This window comes from Salvia hispanica, chromosome 4 (genome assembly GCF_023119035.1).
Source record: "Salvia hispanica cultivar TCC Black 2014 chromosome 4, UniMelb_Shisp_WGS_1.0, whole genome shotgun sequence".
NCBI classification, from domain to species: Eukaryota; Viridiplantae; Streptophyta; class Magnoliopsida; order Lamiales; family Lamiaceae; genus Salvia; species Salvia hispanica.
This window is the reverse complement of record NC_062968.1, coordinates 54,086,129-54,102,432: the sequence shown is the minus strand read 5'-3', so window position 1 is coordinate 54,102,432 and position 16,304 is coordinate 54,086,129. Positions and strand designations below refer to the sequence as shown.

The 16,304-nt window shown below is 36.4% G+C and overlaps 3 protein-coding genes across 4 annotated transcripts; 2 read left to right on the top strand and 1 right to left on the bottom strand.

Moving 5' to 3' along the window:
• Positions 1–1,994: 1,994 nt before the first annotated feature.
• Positions 1,995–4,666, top strand: LOC125222633 (probable serine/threonine-protein kinase WNK1). The gene is made up of 5 exons (XM_048125354.1): positions 1,995–2,535; positions 2,630–2,667; positions 2,767–3,010; positions 3,097–3,541; positions 3,623–4,666. Exons 1-5 carry the CDS (start codon positions 2,461–2,463, stop codon positions 4,468–4,470), a joined length of 1,650 nt encoding a protein of 549 aa, XP_047981311.1. The 5' UTR covers positions 1,995–2,460; the 3' UTR covers positions 4,471–4,666.
• Positions 4,667–6,309: 1,643 nt separating this feature from the next.
• Positions 6,310–13,748, top strand: LOC125222630. The gene is made up of 9 exons (XM_048125348.1): positions 6,310–9,066; positions 9,407–9,509; positions 9,649–9,731; positions 10,508–10,743; positions 11,329–11,415; positions 11,898–11,997; positions 12,106–12,292; positions 12,452–13,364; positions 13,555–13,748. Exons 1-9 carry the CDS (start codon positions 6,844–6,846, stop codon positions 13,586–13,588), a joined length of 3,966 nt encoding a protein of 1,321 aa, XP_047981305.1. The 5' UTR covers positions 6,310–6,843; the 3' UTR covers positions 13,589–13,748.
• Positions 13,749–13,856: 108 nt separating this feature from the next.
• LOC125219841 (photosystem II D1 precursor processing protein PSB27-H2, chloroplastic) lies at positions 13,857–15,483 on the bottom strand. Of its 2 annotated transcripts, none has more exons than XM_048121917.1 (3): positions 15,186–15,483; positions 14,572–14,972; positions 13,857–14,166 (listed from the first exon to the last, which is right to left on the bottom strand). In XM_048121917.1, exons 1-3 carry the CDS (start codon positions 15,250–15,252, stop codon positions 14,029–14,031), a joined length of 606 nt encoding a protein of 201 aa, XP_047977874.1. In that variant the 5' UTR covers positions 15,253–15,483; the 3' UTR covers positions 13,857–14,028. The 2 variants fall into 2 exon arrangements, with proteins under 2 accessions (XP_047977874.1, XP_047977876.1); XM_048121919.1 differs by having other exon boundaries at positions 15,192–15,483.
• Between the last annotated feature and the right edge of the window lie 821 nt (positions 15,484–16,304).

Sequence of the window (16,304 nt, the reverse complement as noted above, 5' to 3'; positions counted from 1 at the left end):
TTACACAAACTGTTAGTATAATCTAAAAGATTTATATGTAAACGCTGAAACGATACATAATATCTATCCTAGTTATTATACGTGTAAAGTCTAATTAAGACATCTACATTCAATTAATTATTAATGTGTATGATATTTATTCCACTACTCTTCAATGCACCTTTGATTTAGTAGAGAAGGTTTAAAAGATCAAAATAAATGTTTAAACTATTAGTTGGAAAAGATGATGATGTATCGTACGTAATAGTACAACTCTTTCTCCAAATTATTTCCACTAGAATAAAGTGGATATGTTTAAATTAGTGGTCAGCATTGAGAACCCACTAAAAAGATTTAGTTATTTATTTGAAAGAATTTCTTGTAGGGTTGGTGAACCCGTTAAATAAGCTATAATTCCTGATCTGGCATATCTCATTATTGACCAAATCATGTCATATTTCAACTTGTTAACAAAAATAAGTATCCAAAATTATTGACCAAATCATGTCACATTTGATCTTGTTAACAAAAATAAGTATCCAAAATAAAAATTTATTTTAACTGATTGTCTTTTATGAAAAAAAAAATTTCTTCTGATGCGTATCATGCTCCCAATCTTTTTAGGATGATTAAGAAGTTAAACAGGTGAATAGAAATAATAATTAACTTAATAATTTATCATTAAAGGGTGGCGCTCCAGTTTACTTGATTTATAAATCTTAATGAAATGTGTTTTATTTAATTGATCACTTATCGTTACTTAAATTAAATATAAAATGAATTACGAAACACCCTTATAAATGTTTTTGTTTCCGTTCAGAATTATGGAATCACAAACATTTAGGTAGACCTATTATTACACGAATTTTTCGATAAAAAAAAATTAAGAATGAATTACTACACAAGTCATACTCAAAGTTTGATTTTTAAAAAAATGATCATTACTTGGGTTTTAGTGAATTTGAACAAATTAAAAGTTTGTGTACTAATTTTATTAGTGGAGTAGTAATTTTCTTTTCAAACCATGACTAATTTTGTTTTTAATCATCATAATATAGTTACCCAGTTGGTACCGACAAACTAATTCCATGATTGATGTATTTTCATAATTTGTTGTAGCTTGGGATAGTAAAGTATCAAAGTTCATAATTAAGGATTGAAAAAACAATTGACGTAATTTAGGGTGAATTTTAATATTTAGCCAATTAATACTATAGTACTATATATGTTTTTTCACATATTCTTTTATTCAGTCATCTTATAGTTTAACTTTTAGTTTTTTTTTTCTTTTGTGTTATTCTTCCATAGCTTCCTTCTTTTTTGCAAAATATTCTAAAATAAAGCATCATGAGGCATATGAAAAAATAAAAAATAAAACATTTTCTTTATTGAAATTGTATTACATGATAAAATAATAAATACTAATTTTAGTGATAAAGTATTTTTTTCATTACCTTTTCCCATTTTCTTTTTTTAATTTTTTTTTCCCTTACAGTATTATTTTTCCTTTTCATTAAATATCCAAAATTGATCTGAATATTTTTTTATACAATTTAATTTTGAAGCTGAGTATTTTTATATTAAGAAAATATTAATCATTATTTATTCCTCAATCAAAATGAAGGGTCGTTGATCATGTAGCTGAAATTCATAAAACGAACAGATTTTAATTTTATTATTTTTACAAATTATGAAAATTACAAAATTATCCATATACAATTACATAAATTTCCCTTTACCCAATTTTTATGATAATCCAATTATGCAAATACCGATTATCCAAATTTTTTATGTTTAAACTTTTAGAAATAAAATGAGTGAAAGTTGATTCACTTTTTCAAAAGATCCCCTTTTTATTTTCCGAATCCTACAAGAACAGAAAGCAAAGACAGAAACCAGAACCAAATCCAGAGCTATGCAATCCAACGATCTTCCTCTATCTTTAGGTAATTTTTTGCCCCAAATCCACTTTCTATAAAAATCTTATTCAGTACCAGAAATTTGTACTAATCTCTGACACCCACTTGTGCCACTGACAAAAAACATACATATATAAATATTAAAATGATTCACAGTATTCTTGGTTGGTCCTTCATTTCTAGCTAGCTGTTCCACCCCTGTCTTTTAAAAATTATATACATACCCTCACATGGAAGAAGCTATGTTTCTAGCCCAATAGAGGGTTGAAACATTGAGTGAATTGTGTGTTTTTCTTTTGTATTTTTACAGATGCGTTTTTTGTTTTTTTGTTATGTAATTGAAGGGTTCTCCAAGGCCTCTTCTTCCACATAAATCATGCTTCTAGTATTTATTTCATTTTTCCTTGAAAGTTTTGTTTTTTATACCTTGAGTTGAATTTGTGGATTTTAGGTATTAATTCTTGAAATTATTAGCCTTTTTTCTTTCTCCCCCCCCCCCTCTCTCTCTCCTCATCCTTTGAAAGAAGAGTGAGAAGGAAAAACCAGATTATAGGTGCAAGAAATGAATGATGCTGTTGGTCTTGATGCAGAGGATTCTGAATTTGTAGAAGTTGATCCAACTGGAAGATATGGGAGGGTATGAACTATGAACTATGAGCTGTCTTTCATTCTCATTCAATCTTCTTCATCCATTTTTATAGGAGTATTGATTTCTTGTTTTCTGATTGCAGTATAATGAGATTCTTGGAAAAGGGTCTTCTAAGACAGTGTATGTTGGATTTCATCTCAATCATTTCAGAATGCCCTAATTTCATTTTGGGATTTCTTGATTTATGTTCCTTTCCCCAATTTTGTATGTTTCTTGCAGTTATAGGGCTTTTGATGAGTATGAAGGGATTGAAGTAGCCTGGAATCAGGTGAAACTTTATGACTTTCTGCAAAGTCCAGAAGATCTTGAGAGATTGTATTGTGAAATTCATCTTCTCAAAACTCTCAAACACACCAATATTATGAAATTCTACACTTCTTGGGTTGATACTGCTAATAGGAACATCAATTTTGTAACAGAAATGTTCACTTCTGGCACTCAAATTTATAAGAAAGTGATCTCGGTGAGGATTTAGCTTTAGTTTTGTTGTGTTGCTAACTTGAAATCTAGATAATGTAGATTTATTTAATGTATGTGTTTCATTTCTAGGGGAAAAAGCCGGATTCCCTTTACAAAGTTCAGGATCCTGAGGTTCGTAGGTTTGTTGAGAAATGCTTAGCGACAGTGTCTGATAGGATGTCTGCTTGGGAGCTTCTCAATGATCCGTTCCTTCAGATTGATGATTGTGTTTATGACTTGAAGGCGTTACAGTATCAACGAGATTACGATGACTTAGTCCATCTTTTAAGACAACCTCTCTTGAACAGTACTTATCATAGCACAACGAGTTCATTAGTTAATGGATACTCGAATTATATTTGTTATGACCAAGAGAACGACTTGGATTCTCACTCAGCTGACTACGAAGCAACTGAGATCAACTTATTCACGAGTCAAGACGATGATCATTTGGAAAATCTTGACATTACCATCAAAGGGAGAAAGAGCGAGGACGACAACATATTTCTCCGACTCAGAATAGCTGATAAAGAAGGTTAGTTTATTTCAAAACTTTCGTAGTATTTGATTCCGCAGTTGATGCTAAGAATGGTTCTGGCTTGATTGTTTGTTTCAGGTCGTGTGCGAAACATATATTTCCCTTTTGACATTGAAACCGACACAGCACTGAGCGTTGCGACTGAAATGGTTGCTGAGCTGGACATAACGGACCAAGATGTGACTAAAATAGCAGAAATGATCGATGGTGAGATCGCTTCCTTGGTTCCTGAATGGAAACCGGGATTTGGCGTGGACGAGAGCCCTATCAAGAACGGTAGCTGCTGCCAGAACTGTGATGCAGGCTACTTGGGCAAGACTCTGCAAACATGTGGATCTGTCCGCGGCCGCTTTGAAGAGATCACGTACCAAGTTGAAGGGTCGGAGCAGTGTGTGACCGATAATGCTCCTGTGGGATCAAGCCAGTCCGACGGTGCTCACTTCACAGACATATGGGCACAAGAAGAGGACCAAGAAGTGACTTCCCCATCATCTAACGACAACCAATTTGATCAGTCCTCTAAGGAGAAGGGGCAAGTTTCACCACCGCACGACTATTACAAGAATGAGATAAGGCAAGAGCTGAGGTGGTTCAAGGCCAAGTACAAAAGGAAGCAGAGGGAGCTCGCTCATAAACAGTTCGGGGCTTTGAGAGATAGATCGCGATCATTCTCAAACCTTGCACATGGAGAAACGGATGAATCTGATATCGATTATTCACTATACAAGGGGAAGCATTTCACTCTATTTCCCCCTACAGATTCCGATAGAAGCAGTAGTGACACAAAGGTGCACAGCTACGAGTCTGCGTATAATGCTTGTAGTCCTGTGCACTTCGTCACAGCCAAGAATTTCTACTCCGGTGGCTTGCTCCCGCATTCACTCCACAGGGCTACTTCACTTCCGGTTGACGCCACAGAGCTCTAGACTCGTCCAATAAGCAAGTAAGACGCGTATATAAGGTTCTTGAAAGCTACATGTAGTTTTGTTGTGGCTTTTAGATACTCAACTTGAGCTGAAAGTCACTGATTTTGAGCGAGTGGATGTACATTACTAACTTATTCATATAACAGATATAGCAAAAGTCCTCAAATTGGCAATATATATGGTCCATTTTCTTCAACTTTTTTTACCTTATGCTTGATATGCCTAGATGATTTTGTCACGTGCTTCTATGTGTTGAGAGAAAACATAATCAATAATTAAATTATACTACTAGTAACAATGAATAACATACTTTGTTAGTACTTTAGAAATCAATTAATGAATTAAATGAGCATAAAGGTTCCTTTTTTGATAGTAGAAATTTTGTGACTAGATTATTAGTGGTTGTGGTTTTTGTCACATCTAGTCTCTTTCATTGCCTCGTGCTGACCTAGCAATTGGTTCACTAGTCTAGAATCCACTCATTGAAAGGTTCATTCATCTAAAATCCACTTTCAATGAACCCCATTCTAGTTACTAGGTTTCTCTCCATGATCATGACTCTTTTTGAAGGAGAAAATATTAAAGCAAGAAAGAAAGTGAAGAATGTGAATGAGATTTCATGATCCCATTAATCATGTGATGTGAGTTTCACCTTTTTTTTCCCACAACTAACATTTTTTCATATTTATGTTTGTAACTGTAAGTACTTTTTAAGTGACTTGTCAATCAATTTTATGTTCAAAGAGTGACAGCCATTAATCATAGCTCCTAAAAAGCAGATTCCTTTTCTTACTTTATCCCAGAGCAACCTTCCCATGTTGAACTCAACACCAAATAAAACCTAAGAAAAAAAAAACAGTCACACTAGAGCAAAATTGATATGCTAGACTTGCAATGATATAGTGCTTGAAGATTTGATTTTATAGGACAGTATTGGTCAGCTTGATAGTAGGAGTATGGGAAAGATTTGTTTATGTGCTTTTTGGTGTGAAACTGAGGAGGGATCTCCTGCTCCACTTCTCATGCTCCATTCCTTATCTACCCTAAACACTCCACTGAGGAGGGATCTCCTGCTCCACTTCTCATGCTCCATTCTTTATCTACCTTTCACAATCAAATAAAATAATCCACCATAACTTATTAAAATTATTCATAGTTATAATATTATTTTATTTGGTTGTGAGAGGTGAATGAGGAGTGGAGAAGGAGATCCGATCCGGTAAACTGGTGACATTAATCAGTTATAAGTATAGATGAATATTTTATGTGGATTTGGTGGATGCAAATCATATTGAGTAATAGTACTCCATTTGTCTATAGATAATTCCTCTGAGGCCCATTTATGCAATAAAATGCACCTTTCACAGCTCCAGCCCAATTACGAAAATACAGAAAATGGAATTCAATTTCAATGTACATATTTCTAATAGATTTAATTGCGTTTTAACTATAAATTTTCTTTTTAACCTATATTTTGTTTTAAATATTTATTGGTATAACTAGTCAATTGAACTTTAAACATAATTTGACTTTTATATGCGGAACAAAATAATCAAATTTCGGTATTACTATTTCGCATTAACAAAGAACAAAATTAAAATATAGAAAAAATAAAATCCACAAAATTGCAGCGAAACAAAAGAAATAAGACTCAGAAAAGTTGTGAAGAATTCTGACTTCGTTCAATCATACTCTGCAGCATCAGCAGGAACTGGAAGACCAGGACCAATCCACTAATCTTTACCCCTCGGATTCCAATTTTCACCGCAGTGATTAGTACAGTCCACCAAGAAGTAGTATTATTCGAAATAATTGCTAAACAATTCTGTGATCATAGTTGGATTTTTAAAATGGCGATGACAAGCAAACGGCAGAATTTTGGTTTTACCAATCTATACAATTGCTTTGCTTCCCAAACAATTCTGTGATCACAGTATCATAAAGTGCATTTTCTTTACATTTTTCTTTTCGAATTCCTTTCCGTATAATAATAAGGAATACGCATAGCATAATACAAACTTTGCTATATCTTCGAGAAAGCAATTTGTGTTAAAGTATTTTTTTATTGTGAAAACATTCTTCTTCTTCTTCTTCTTCTTCTTCTTCTTCTTCTTCTTCTCGTTGCGTTTCGATTGGTTTGCCAGAAAATTACGCCAGTTTCGATCCCATACACGGGTTTCTGCGGAGGTGGAGAGGTTCATTTTTTAATTGAAATTTATTCCGGTGCCGCGAATTTATGTAGGCGTTTGGTTGTGAGTCAGATCTGCAAATGCTAGACTATAGAATTGAGAATCCATGTCTAAAATAATGTTTCGCGGGTGAGTTCGTGTTCAATTGCGTGTGGAATTGATTGGGAATTTTCTATTCTTATGCATGAATATGGAAGATAGTGTAAGATCAGGGGGTGGTGTGTTAAAGAAGAAGACTTCGTCGGGGTGTTTGATAATAAAAAGGAAGGTAGAAAATGGGAATTCGGGAGGGGGATGGGAGGGTTTCACTTGTCATGGTAATGAACGAAAGAGGCCGAGGCTCGTTGCACGCGGATTTGGCGCCAGTGATGAGGATGAGTCATTGGGGTTTAAGGGAAAAGTGAATAGCAGGATCTTGCACAATGGCTCCATGGATTACAGGAGGAGTGAGTTTGAGAATAGGGAGTATGAGAGGAGCAATGTAGGGATTGGTCTTGGTGGTGAGAGTAGGAGGATGAGGAGGATGAGTGAGTTGGGTTCAAACGAGTTTGATGAGGATCATGAATTTGATGAAAGAAGGATGAGGGAAGAGTATTTGGAGAATAGGTATAAGATGGCTGGGTATAGAGGTGGTGTGAGTTCAAAGGATTTTGTCATCGGATCATCACGTGGGAATCTGGTGGCTGATAGACGGCATAGTTTCCATTTTGATGAATCTAGTTGTGGGAGAAGCAAGGGGGGTGAATATACTGGTTTGAGGAACAAGGGATTTGACTTGGAGGAGGATGAGGAAGAAATGCAAGTTTCATTGTTCAGGTTAAAGCACCCAGAAGTTGCTGATGAGCCAATCAGACTGCAGGGGAAGAATGGGGTGTTGAAGGTGATGGTGAATAAGAAGAAGATGAAGATGGAGTTACATTCTCGTCATAGTAGGTATGATTCAAGGGGAGTTGAAGAAAGAGCACATTGTAGGTCAGAAAATGCACCCAAGAATGTCTGGCATGTTGTAGGTCATCCGGTTTCAAAGCCACCAGAAAACCGAGGTTTGTGTATTGAGAAGGAGAAAATGGATCTAAAGTTGGAAAAAGTAAAACCAAAATTTAGTAAAGGCATCAAGACGAGAGAGTCAGAAATCATTGGCATGAGCGGAGGGATCACGGTCAGAGAGAAGGAAACTGATGCTGCTGATACAGCACTTAAGCTGACACCACCAGGTCTTCAAGTTTCTAGCTTGAAGAAAGATGTGAAAAAGGAGGAAGAAAGAGCATCCATAGAGAATATCACCTCTGTCAAAGGTAAAGAAGGGAAAGTGAAGCGGGGTGGTCGATGTACTGAAAAGCAACTGTTGCGAGAGAAGATTAGGGAAATGCTAATTGATGCCGGGTGGACTATAGATTATAGACCAAGGCGGAACAGAGATTACTTAGATGCTGTGTACATTAGTCCTAGTGGAACAGCCTACTGGTCAATTATTAAGGCTTACGACGCATTTAAGAAACTGCTGGACGAAGATAAATGTAAAAGTAAAAGTAAATCGGTCATTGATTCTCCTTCGTTTGCTCCCCTTGATGAAGATCTGATAAATAAACTGACTAGGCAGACAAAAAAGAAGATTGAAGAGGCAACGAAAAGGAAGAGGAAAGAAGATGGACCGACTAAGAGTGCCAAGAGATCTTCTGGTAGGGATGATGATGGAGAGAGCTCAGACAGTGATCAGAATGAGGAGAGACTTAGTTCCTGTAGAAAACAGAATCATAAGGCACAGAGAAACAAATTTCCTGATATCAGTCAAGGGAGTGATGGTGAATTACGTAATGGTTCACTAAAAATGAAATCCGGGAAAATAAAAGTTGACATGAATACTTCTGGTTCCAAGTTTAATGTCTTACAGGGAAGAACAAGTAAAGTGATTGGCAAATGCACACTTCTGGTTCGTCGCTCTGATAAGGGGGAGAACTCGGACTCTGATGGATATGTTCCATACAGTGGAAAAAGAACTGTACTGGCCTGGCTGATTGATTCGGGAGTAGCCCAGTTGAGTGAGAGAGTGCAGTATATGAACCGCAGAAGGAACCGGGTAATGCTGGAAGGCTGGGTCACGAGAGAGGGAATTCACTGTGGTTGCTGCAGTAAAATCCTTACAGTTTCAAAATTTGAGCTGCATGCTGGCAGCAAGTTGCGCCAGCCTTTCCAAAACATATTCTTGGAGTCCGGAACCTCCCTTTTGCAATGCCAAGTAGATGCTTGGAATAGGCAGGGGGAGTCTGTGTGTCGAGATTATCATACTGTTGGCATTAATGGGGACGATCCAGATGACGATGCCTGTGGCATTTGTGGTGATGGAGGTGCTTTGATCTGTAGCGATAGTTGTCCATCAACTTTCCATCAGATCTGTTTAGAAATGCAGGTACTTACTGGATAGTCTTAAGCACGATTTGTATTTTTCGCATTTCATTGTATCATTCATTCGTTTTCCCATTTACGTTTTGGATATGATTTTGTTTACTTCATTGTTCAGGTTTTAAAAGTGTGGGATTTATCTATCATTTGGGCATGTTTTTTATGTTTTCTAGTAGATGGAAAAAAAGTTAGATTCTGAGAGTTATAGCACCTTGTAGGCAATGTTCACAATTACTGGCACAAGACGCAATCAAGTTTATCATATTCAAATTTTCACACTGACTGGCATTGAATTTATTTTTTCTTGGTAGTTGAGTGCCTTTGTTTCTAATTTATATTCAATGCAGATGCTTCCTTCAGGTGATTGGCACTGTCCAAATTGTATATGCAAATTTTGTGGGGACAGTGGTGTTGATGAACTTACCAGATGCAGCTTCTGTGAGGGAAAATGTAATTGTTTTTATTAGCTTGAAATTCTGCACAGCTCTCTCTTTCTCTTTCTGAACTCCCTCACTAACACAAATGCACATTTTCATTTTTATATGAAGTAATTTCCTGAGAAACTTCTCTCTTTTGTATATTTTCATAGATCACAAATCCTGTAGTAAAGAGGTGCTTGCTTCGTCTATGAGTTTGAATGGTGCATCCTTTTGTGGGCTGCAGTGTCAAGAGGTTAGCTTTGGTTACCATAATAGCTAGCTGTAGCAATACATTATGAATTGTGATATTCTCTTTAATCACCCTTACAGCCTGAGGGCTAAATGAGCAATTGAAAGCTATTCAGTGTATCTGGATATTGCTATAGACTAATGAATTTCATCGAGCTAATATTTCATGTTTGATAGGGATAATCATAGGAGAATGATGATTTCTTTTACCCTTGGAAGTTGGAAACCCTTTGTCTCAGCTTTCTGTTGAAAACTGGTAGACGAAAATGTAGTTTATAAGGAGTGCCTACTGATATTTTACTAGGAGAATATATGCTGTTATTTTTAACTTTCTGAAGCTGTAATCAAACTGAGATAATGTGTTCAGTATCAGCCATCACGTCATGTTTGTATTTTCGTGGTGGTATCCCTATTTCAGTTTATTATTGATAGTATAGATGAATTGGCATAATGACAGTCCACAATTCTTCCTGTACAGCCAATCTAGGCCTCTGGTCATTAGCTTGATGTGGATGTGGTGATCGTTTGTGCAATTTCCAATTTTATCTTCTTTTACATGAATTGGTGGCACTTATTGGTAACCTGCTTCATGGCATCCAAATATTTCTGCCTATAATTTCACTCAAATACATTGATATTACACCTACATCTCCAAAGATACTCTATTCTTTTAATTCCATGAGAGTTTTTTTTGTAATATAGATTGATATTAACCATAATTCAGATTCTGGCTTGTATTGGTAATATTGATATTTTCTTTTCTCTTTTCCCCTTCTTCAGTTTTATGATCATTTACAAAAGATTCTTGGAGTCAAACATGAACTGGAAGGAGGATTTTCATGGTCTCTTATTCAGAGAACAGATGTGTCTGATACCTCACACCGAGGGTTTCCTCAAAGGGTTGAATCAAACTCCAAGCTAGCTGTTGCACTTTCTGTTATGGATGAGTGTTTTTTGCCCATTATTGACAGGAGAAGTGGGATTAATATGATCCGCAATGTAGTCTATAACATCGGGTGAGCTGTTATTTACCTACTGCTAAGCCTGTATGTGCACACACTCATACATCACAAACTATGTTTTTCCCTTCTCACTACTTAGACAGAGGAATGGGTGTGGCCTGTGGGAGAAGTGTTAGAGCCAAAATGCTACAGTAAAGTGTGAACAGTTATTACTATTGACGGTTATTTTCAGCAATGTTGTTGTTGTTTACTTATTTATTTATTATTATTATTAGTATCATCATAGAGCCCTTGTGGAATTGGAACCTAGGCTCTATTAGTGTACTTATCTGCATTACGCTGTGAGCCCGTGGTGGTTAGTGTGTGGTGGAGAGGTGAATAAATTGAGGCAAGGAATGAGTGAAAAGTCTGATGTGAATATTTGGTCAAACAGCTTGGTGCTTGTTTTTTATGTTATGAGTGATTCCAAAATATGCTAGCTATAACAGGTCTTGAATTGGAGACATAAATCTAAAAGTGAAGTTTGTGCTGTCTAATCTGAGGCTTCAAACACAATGCATATATATGCAATTATGCATAAATCCAGAGATTATTCTAGTAGTTAGTCTTCATTATATATGACAGATGATTGTCTTGCAGATCAAACTTCAACCGTCTGAATTACTGTGGATTCTATACCATAATACTGGAGAGGGGTGACGAAATTGTTTCTGCAGCATCCATAAGGTAATAAAATTTTACCTTAGTACTATATGTGGCTGTGGTGGCGATGACCTGAGATGCAAGGATCTATATCCATCACATTTAGAGTACCATTGTGATTATCCATTCTCAGTATTCTTTTCCTAATTTTGCTTCACATCTAAAATAATTCAAAATTGTTCACGAGTAGCTTGAGATGGTAATACCTCACAAGATTTTTATCATGACTGTCTTAGAAGTTTTAGTTTGTGTGTGTATTTTTCTTTCAGGAAGGGGATTAAGCCTCTCCTATTCAGTTTTAAGTTGCCTGGTTTACAAGAAGAAATTGAAGAAAAATAAAATAAAAAACTAAAATGTCAACATTAAGTACAAACTGAATTATTTACTGAGGAGATATTAAATTTTGATCATAAGCCTAAGCCCTTTGAGGTTTGTTTGTCATTTGTCATTTGCTTTTTTCCCCTCCCCTGAGCCAATCTGATCATTGGATATTTTCTCTTCATTAGGATCCAAGGGACCTGTCTGGCTGAGATGCCATTTATTGGCACTCGTGAAATCTACAGGCAGAAAGGAATGTGCAGGCGTCTTCTGTCGGCAATTGAAACAGTGATGACTTGCTCTGGAGCTTCTGTTTACCAAATTCATGTTTGATTGACTATAAACTCCCCCTACGTATGCTCCCCTGGTGTAACTTTTCAACTTTTGTGATTCCAGGAACTCCGATATCTCAAAGTCGAGCAATTGGTCATTCCTGCCATATCAGAGCATATGAACATGTGGACTAAGGTTTTTGGTTTTCATCAGCTTGAGGATGGACTCAAGAAAGAAATAAAGTCCATGAACATGTTGGTGTTTCCGGGAACAGACATGTTGCAGAAACCATTGGCTAAGCATTCCGATGGTAAACAAATTCCTATTCCAATTTCCACGTGATACACATACGATTTCGACAGTTTCTTGAATGAAATCTAAATTATGTGCTGGCCTCAGATTTCATGTATATGTTCTATTTATTTTTTATGGTACCTTCCCTCTTAATCCATCCCTACTTCAACTATAGGTATGGAGGTTTCTGAATCAATCAAAAACCAGTCTCAGTTGCCTGTTACGGTAAAAAACTTGGATATTGATTCACCCATGGAGTGTGAGAAACAGATGAGTTATGATTCTGGAGTGGTCTACGACACCAAGAAGAACGACAAAGTTGGTGACGTTGACTCTGCCTTTCCAGCTCCAGCTGCTCTTTGTAATAACATGGAAGCTAGTGCTTCAGATTCTGTTTGTGAATCTAATACACCTCTTGCCTGCAACGAAGCTATAGTGGTCAACTCTGAGATGGAAGAAAACCAAAAAGAACTCTCAGCTAGCTCCACAGTCTGTGAAAGCAAAAACATCGACATGCAAAATGGGTTGCAGGGTCCTCCTCTGGAAGACAACTTTCCCTTGGAGAACAAAACTGAAGGTATTCACAACCTTGCAACTGAAACTCTGATCAAGACTCTGGCCAGTGGAAAAGATACTGCAGAATCTACAAGTTGTAATAAAGGTTCCTCAGTAAAGGTTGCTGAAGATGCTGACCTCAACACACCTGAAAACAATGGTTCTGTTCTTGAAGCTTCTTCACCTAGTGCTACAAATGGAGATATGGAATCCTCAATCCTTAACGAGAGGGACGGATGTGATGGGGAGGCCCTTTGCATCAAGAGAAGTCTTGAAGTCTCTGCAAAGGATGTTACTGCAAAAGTGCACTTAAATCACAATCCCACCCCTATATCAAGTTTGCTCGATTCTGGAAGAAATGTGTGCAAGGCAGACATCCAGATGCAAAACGATCTTGTGGTGCCTTGTGCTGCTCCAGAGGAAGCTGAAAGGGACCTTGAGGTTGATGGAGAAGCTGCATCTATGACCTCTTCCGAATCTTTGGTTCAGACCGCAGCACCCACTGAGAGTGCTGCAGATGGTGAAAACAACAGGTAATTGTTCCCTTGAAATGTGAGGGTACTCAGGGTTTTGTAGCTTTATGTGATGTGGATGAGAGAATAGAAGAAACAGTATTAGGTTTACAGTTCTTTGAGGGTATTAGTATTACTGCAGGATGCTTCGTCGTATTTGAATTTCAAATCCTAACAGCGCCTTATGGTTTCCAAACCCACATTGTGACAGATTGTCTGCTGTGAATATCGTCAAATTCGAGTAGCAAGCCTTGCAGCTCATTTTTTTAGCAGAGGCAGCATTTTTTAAGTTTTGAATGTAGCTATCAATCTGGTAATTTGTATATATATACTTATATGTTAGCAGAGGTTTTATATTTTCATATATAACACTCAATCTTATCTTATGTTTAGTTATTACTACTATTATCTTGTTGCCTGCAAATGCTATTACCTTTTCATAGCTTAACACCCTGCTTATTTTGAGGAAATCATTGGAAGCAAATAAAGTCAAAAATCAACTAAACTGTCAGCTGGAAGAAAATCAAACACATAGGAGTATAATAAATCATAGTTCCAATTGAGGATTACAAGCAAAACAAAAAATCTCTAATCTTAGAAATGAAGTATTATAGGCTATCAATATACACGAAGTTATGAAAATGGAGCCTATGGACTCAGACATGTTCCAAACTGTGATCCCATGTCAAAGTGAATCTTCTGCAGTGGTGAGATTGCTTAATATTTCTGTCTTAACCTCCTCCGGAAGGGGAGCGGATGGTCCTGCCTTCGAGTAAAAACTGGCGAGCGATCTTATGGTTTTTTCGAGCATTGCATATGATTCCTGCAGCAAAAAGTAAATAACTCAATTCAATTATGTAAATTCATGCCTATTTTCATCAGACTCAAGTGAAATGCATTTAGCATTTCACTGAAGAGCTAACCACATAATGAATTGCATGACCGAGACCATAACCGAAGATATAACAAGATCGTCCATAAGACCAGTGGGACAGTTGGTTATAGCTAATATTAGCCCTACGCAACGTCACTATAGGTAAATAAACACATGTGAAGAAGAGAAGCACCAAAAACTCCCACTCTTTGACAATATGGTGAAATTGTTCAACTATCACACAATTTTCTAGCCCTCAACTTGTGAAAGATCTACGCAATGTCTGCTCTATATTAAGCAGTTTCAAGGCAGCTAAGTCATCAACAAATATCATATGTTAAAAAGGAAACTTGCCTCGTTGACAACTTCCTTCTGCCCCCTCCAACTACTCAAGTATTCCCTGATTGATTCCTTTGCTGCATCAGCTGTTCGTCTGAACTTAGCCATATCCTTGGTATCTTCCTCCAATGATTCGCGGAGTGTTTTCACAACTTCTCTAACTGATTTCAAGTAAGCCTTTGGCAAAACCTTTCCTGATTTGGTTTTCTCATTAGGATCAAACAATGACTGCAACGCCCCAACTAGACCCTCATCATCCTTCGCCTTTTCCTCTGCCCGTGCAGGCAATAACATCAATCCACAGTTCAGATTCAGCAATGCAAGTGCAGAAACAGCAGCATTTTGCATAAGAAACCGGCGACTTGTTGATGTTTCATCCAAGGAAAGCATAGCATTACACCTCGATTGTAATCTCTCTGAGAATACACAAAAAAAATACAGAAAAACAAAAGGGTAATTAGCTGGTGCATTCGGATATAGAACTAACTCATCAAATGTATGATTTCTTCAAGAATCAGCTGCCCTAAAAAGCTATTTTTTGCTTGTATATATACGGATTAAAATTTACAAATTAGGAGACGAAACACAGTAAAAATCATCCAAATTCATAATCAATCAGGGAAACTCACTATTACTTCTTTCGGCCGAACTCGAAATGGCAAGGGGGCAAATCCTTACTGCGGGAAAAGCTGCCATTTTTAGGTTTTAGAACTCTAAAATTTGATTGGAAACTGATTCTTCTTGGTTCATCCTAACAATCCAGCACAAAACAATTAACACCACAAATATTTGTGTTGCAGAAACAATGGCAAATTATCAAGGACCGAACATCCCAATTTCGGAAGGACACCTATATCCTCTCCAAACTTGAGTGATTTGAAAACAGAGAAAAAAAAAATCGAGCTACAATCTACAAAGAGAGCTCAGCAAAATATTTTGTGTTGCGAAATCATCAAACTGATGGTCGTTTTATCCGTTGAGGGGCAAAATAGTCAGTATATTTTTTTTAACATTATGTTTACTGATTAACAAAATTTATTTTTCTGATAAATAAAAATAGGATGAGGATTATAATTTTTGTGATACAATTATCAAGTCCAACAGTAAAATACAACCCAAACTTTTATGGGATTAAAAATGCTAATTATTAAAATTGTCGATTACATCACAATTAAAGAAATTATTAACATTTAAAGATAATTCCATATATTTTACTAGACAGAGATTAAATCAAGACTATTCGTGATAAAGTTACCCTTTTTCTTGGTGATTTCAACAAGTGGCCAATACGATTTTTCTTTGGAGGGAGAGAGTATAAAATCAACAACTAATAATTTTTAGTGCATTAACGATGTGGGCTTCTTTACTAATTTCTTCAGCTATGCTAGCTTTCAAATTTTCTATTAAGTGTTGAGGAGCAGGATTATGATCATGGTGTATTAAAGGATGCGTGTGTTGACGTCTTGACGACGGTCGTGGATGTAATGAGGAGAATGTGTGGTGGGCATGAGGAGATGGTGCATGATAATGATTCATAGACATCCCTCCAATAAAAAAAATCTCACAACTTAATCTTAAAAGGATAGTCATATGATTATGAATAATTGTAATCAAACACACGTCATGTATTACAAAGAGCTCAAAATGTCGCACAATAACTAAAATCATATAAAATTCAAATAAATTAAGAGAAAATTGATTATGGCATATGAAAATTGTCGTAAATTAGCTCATTGAATATGGTTTTA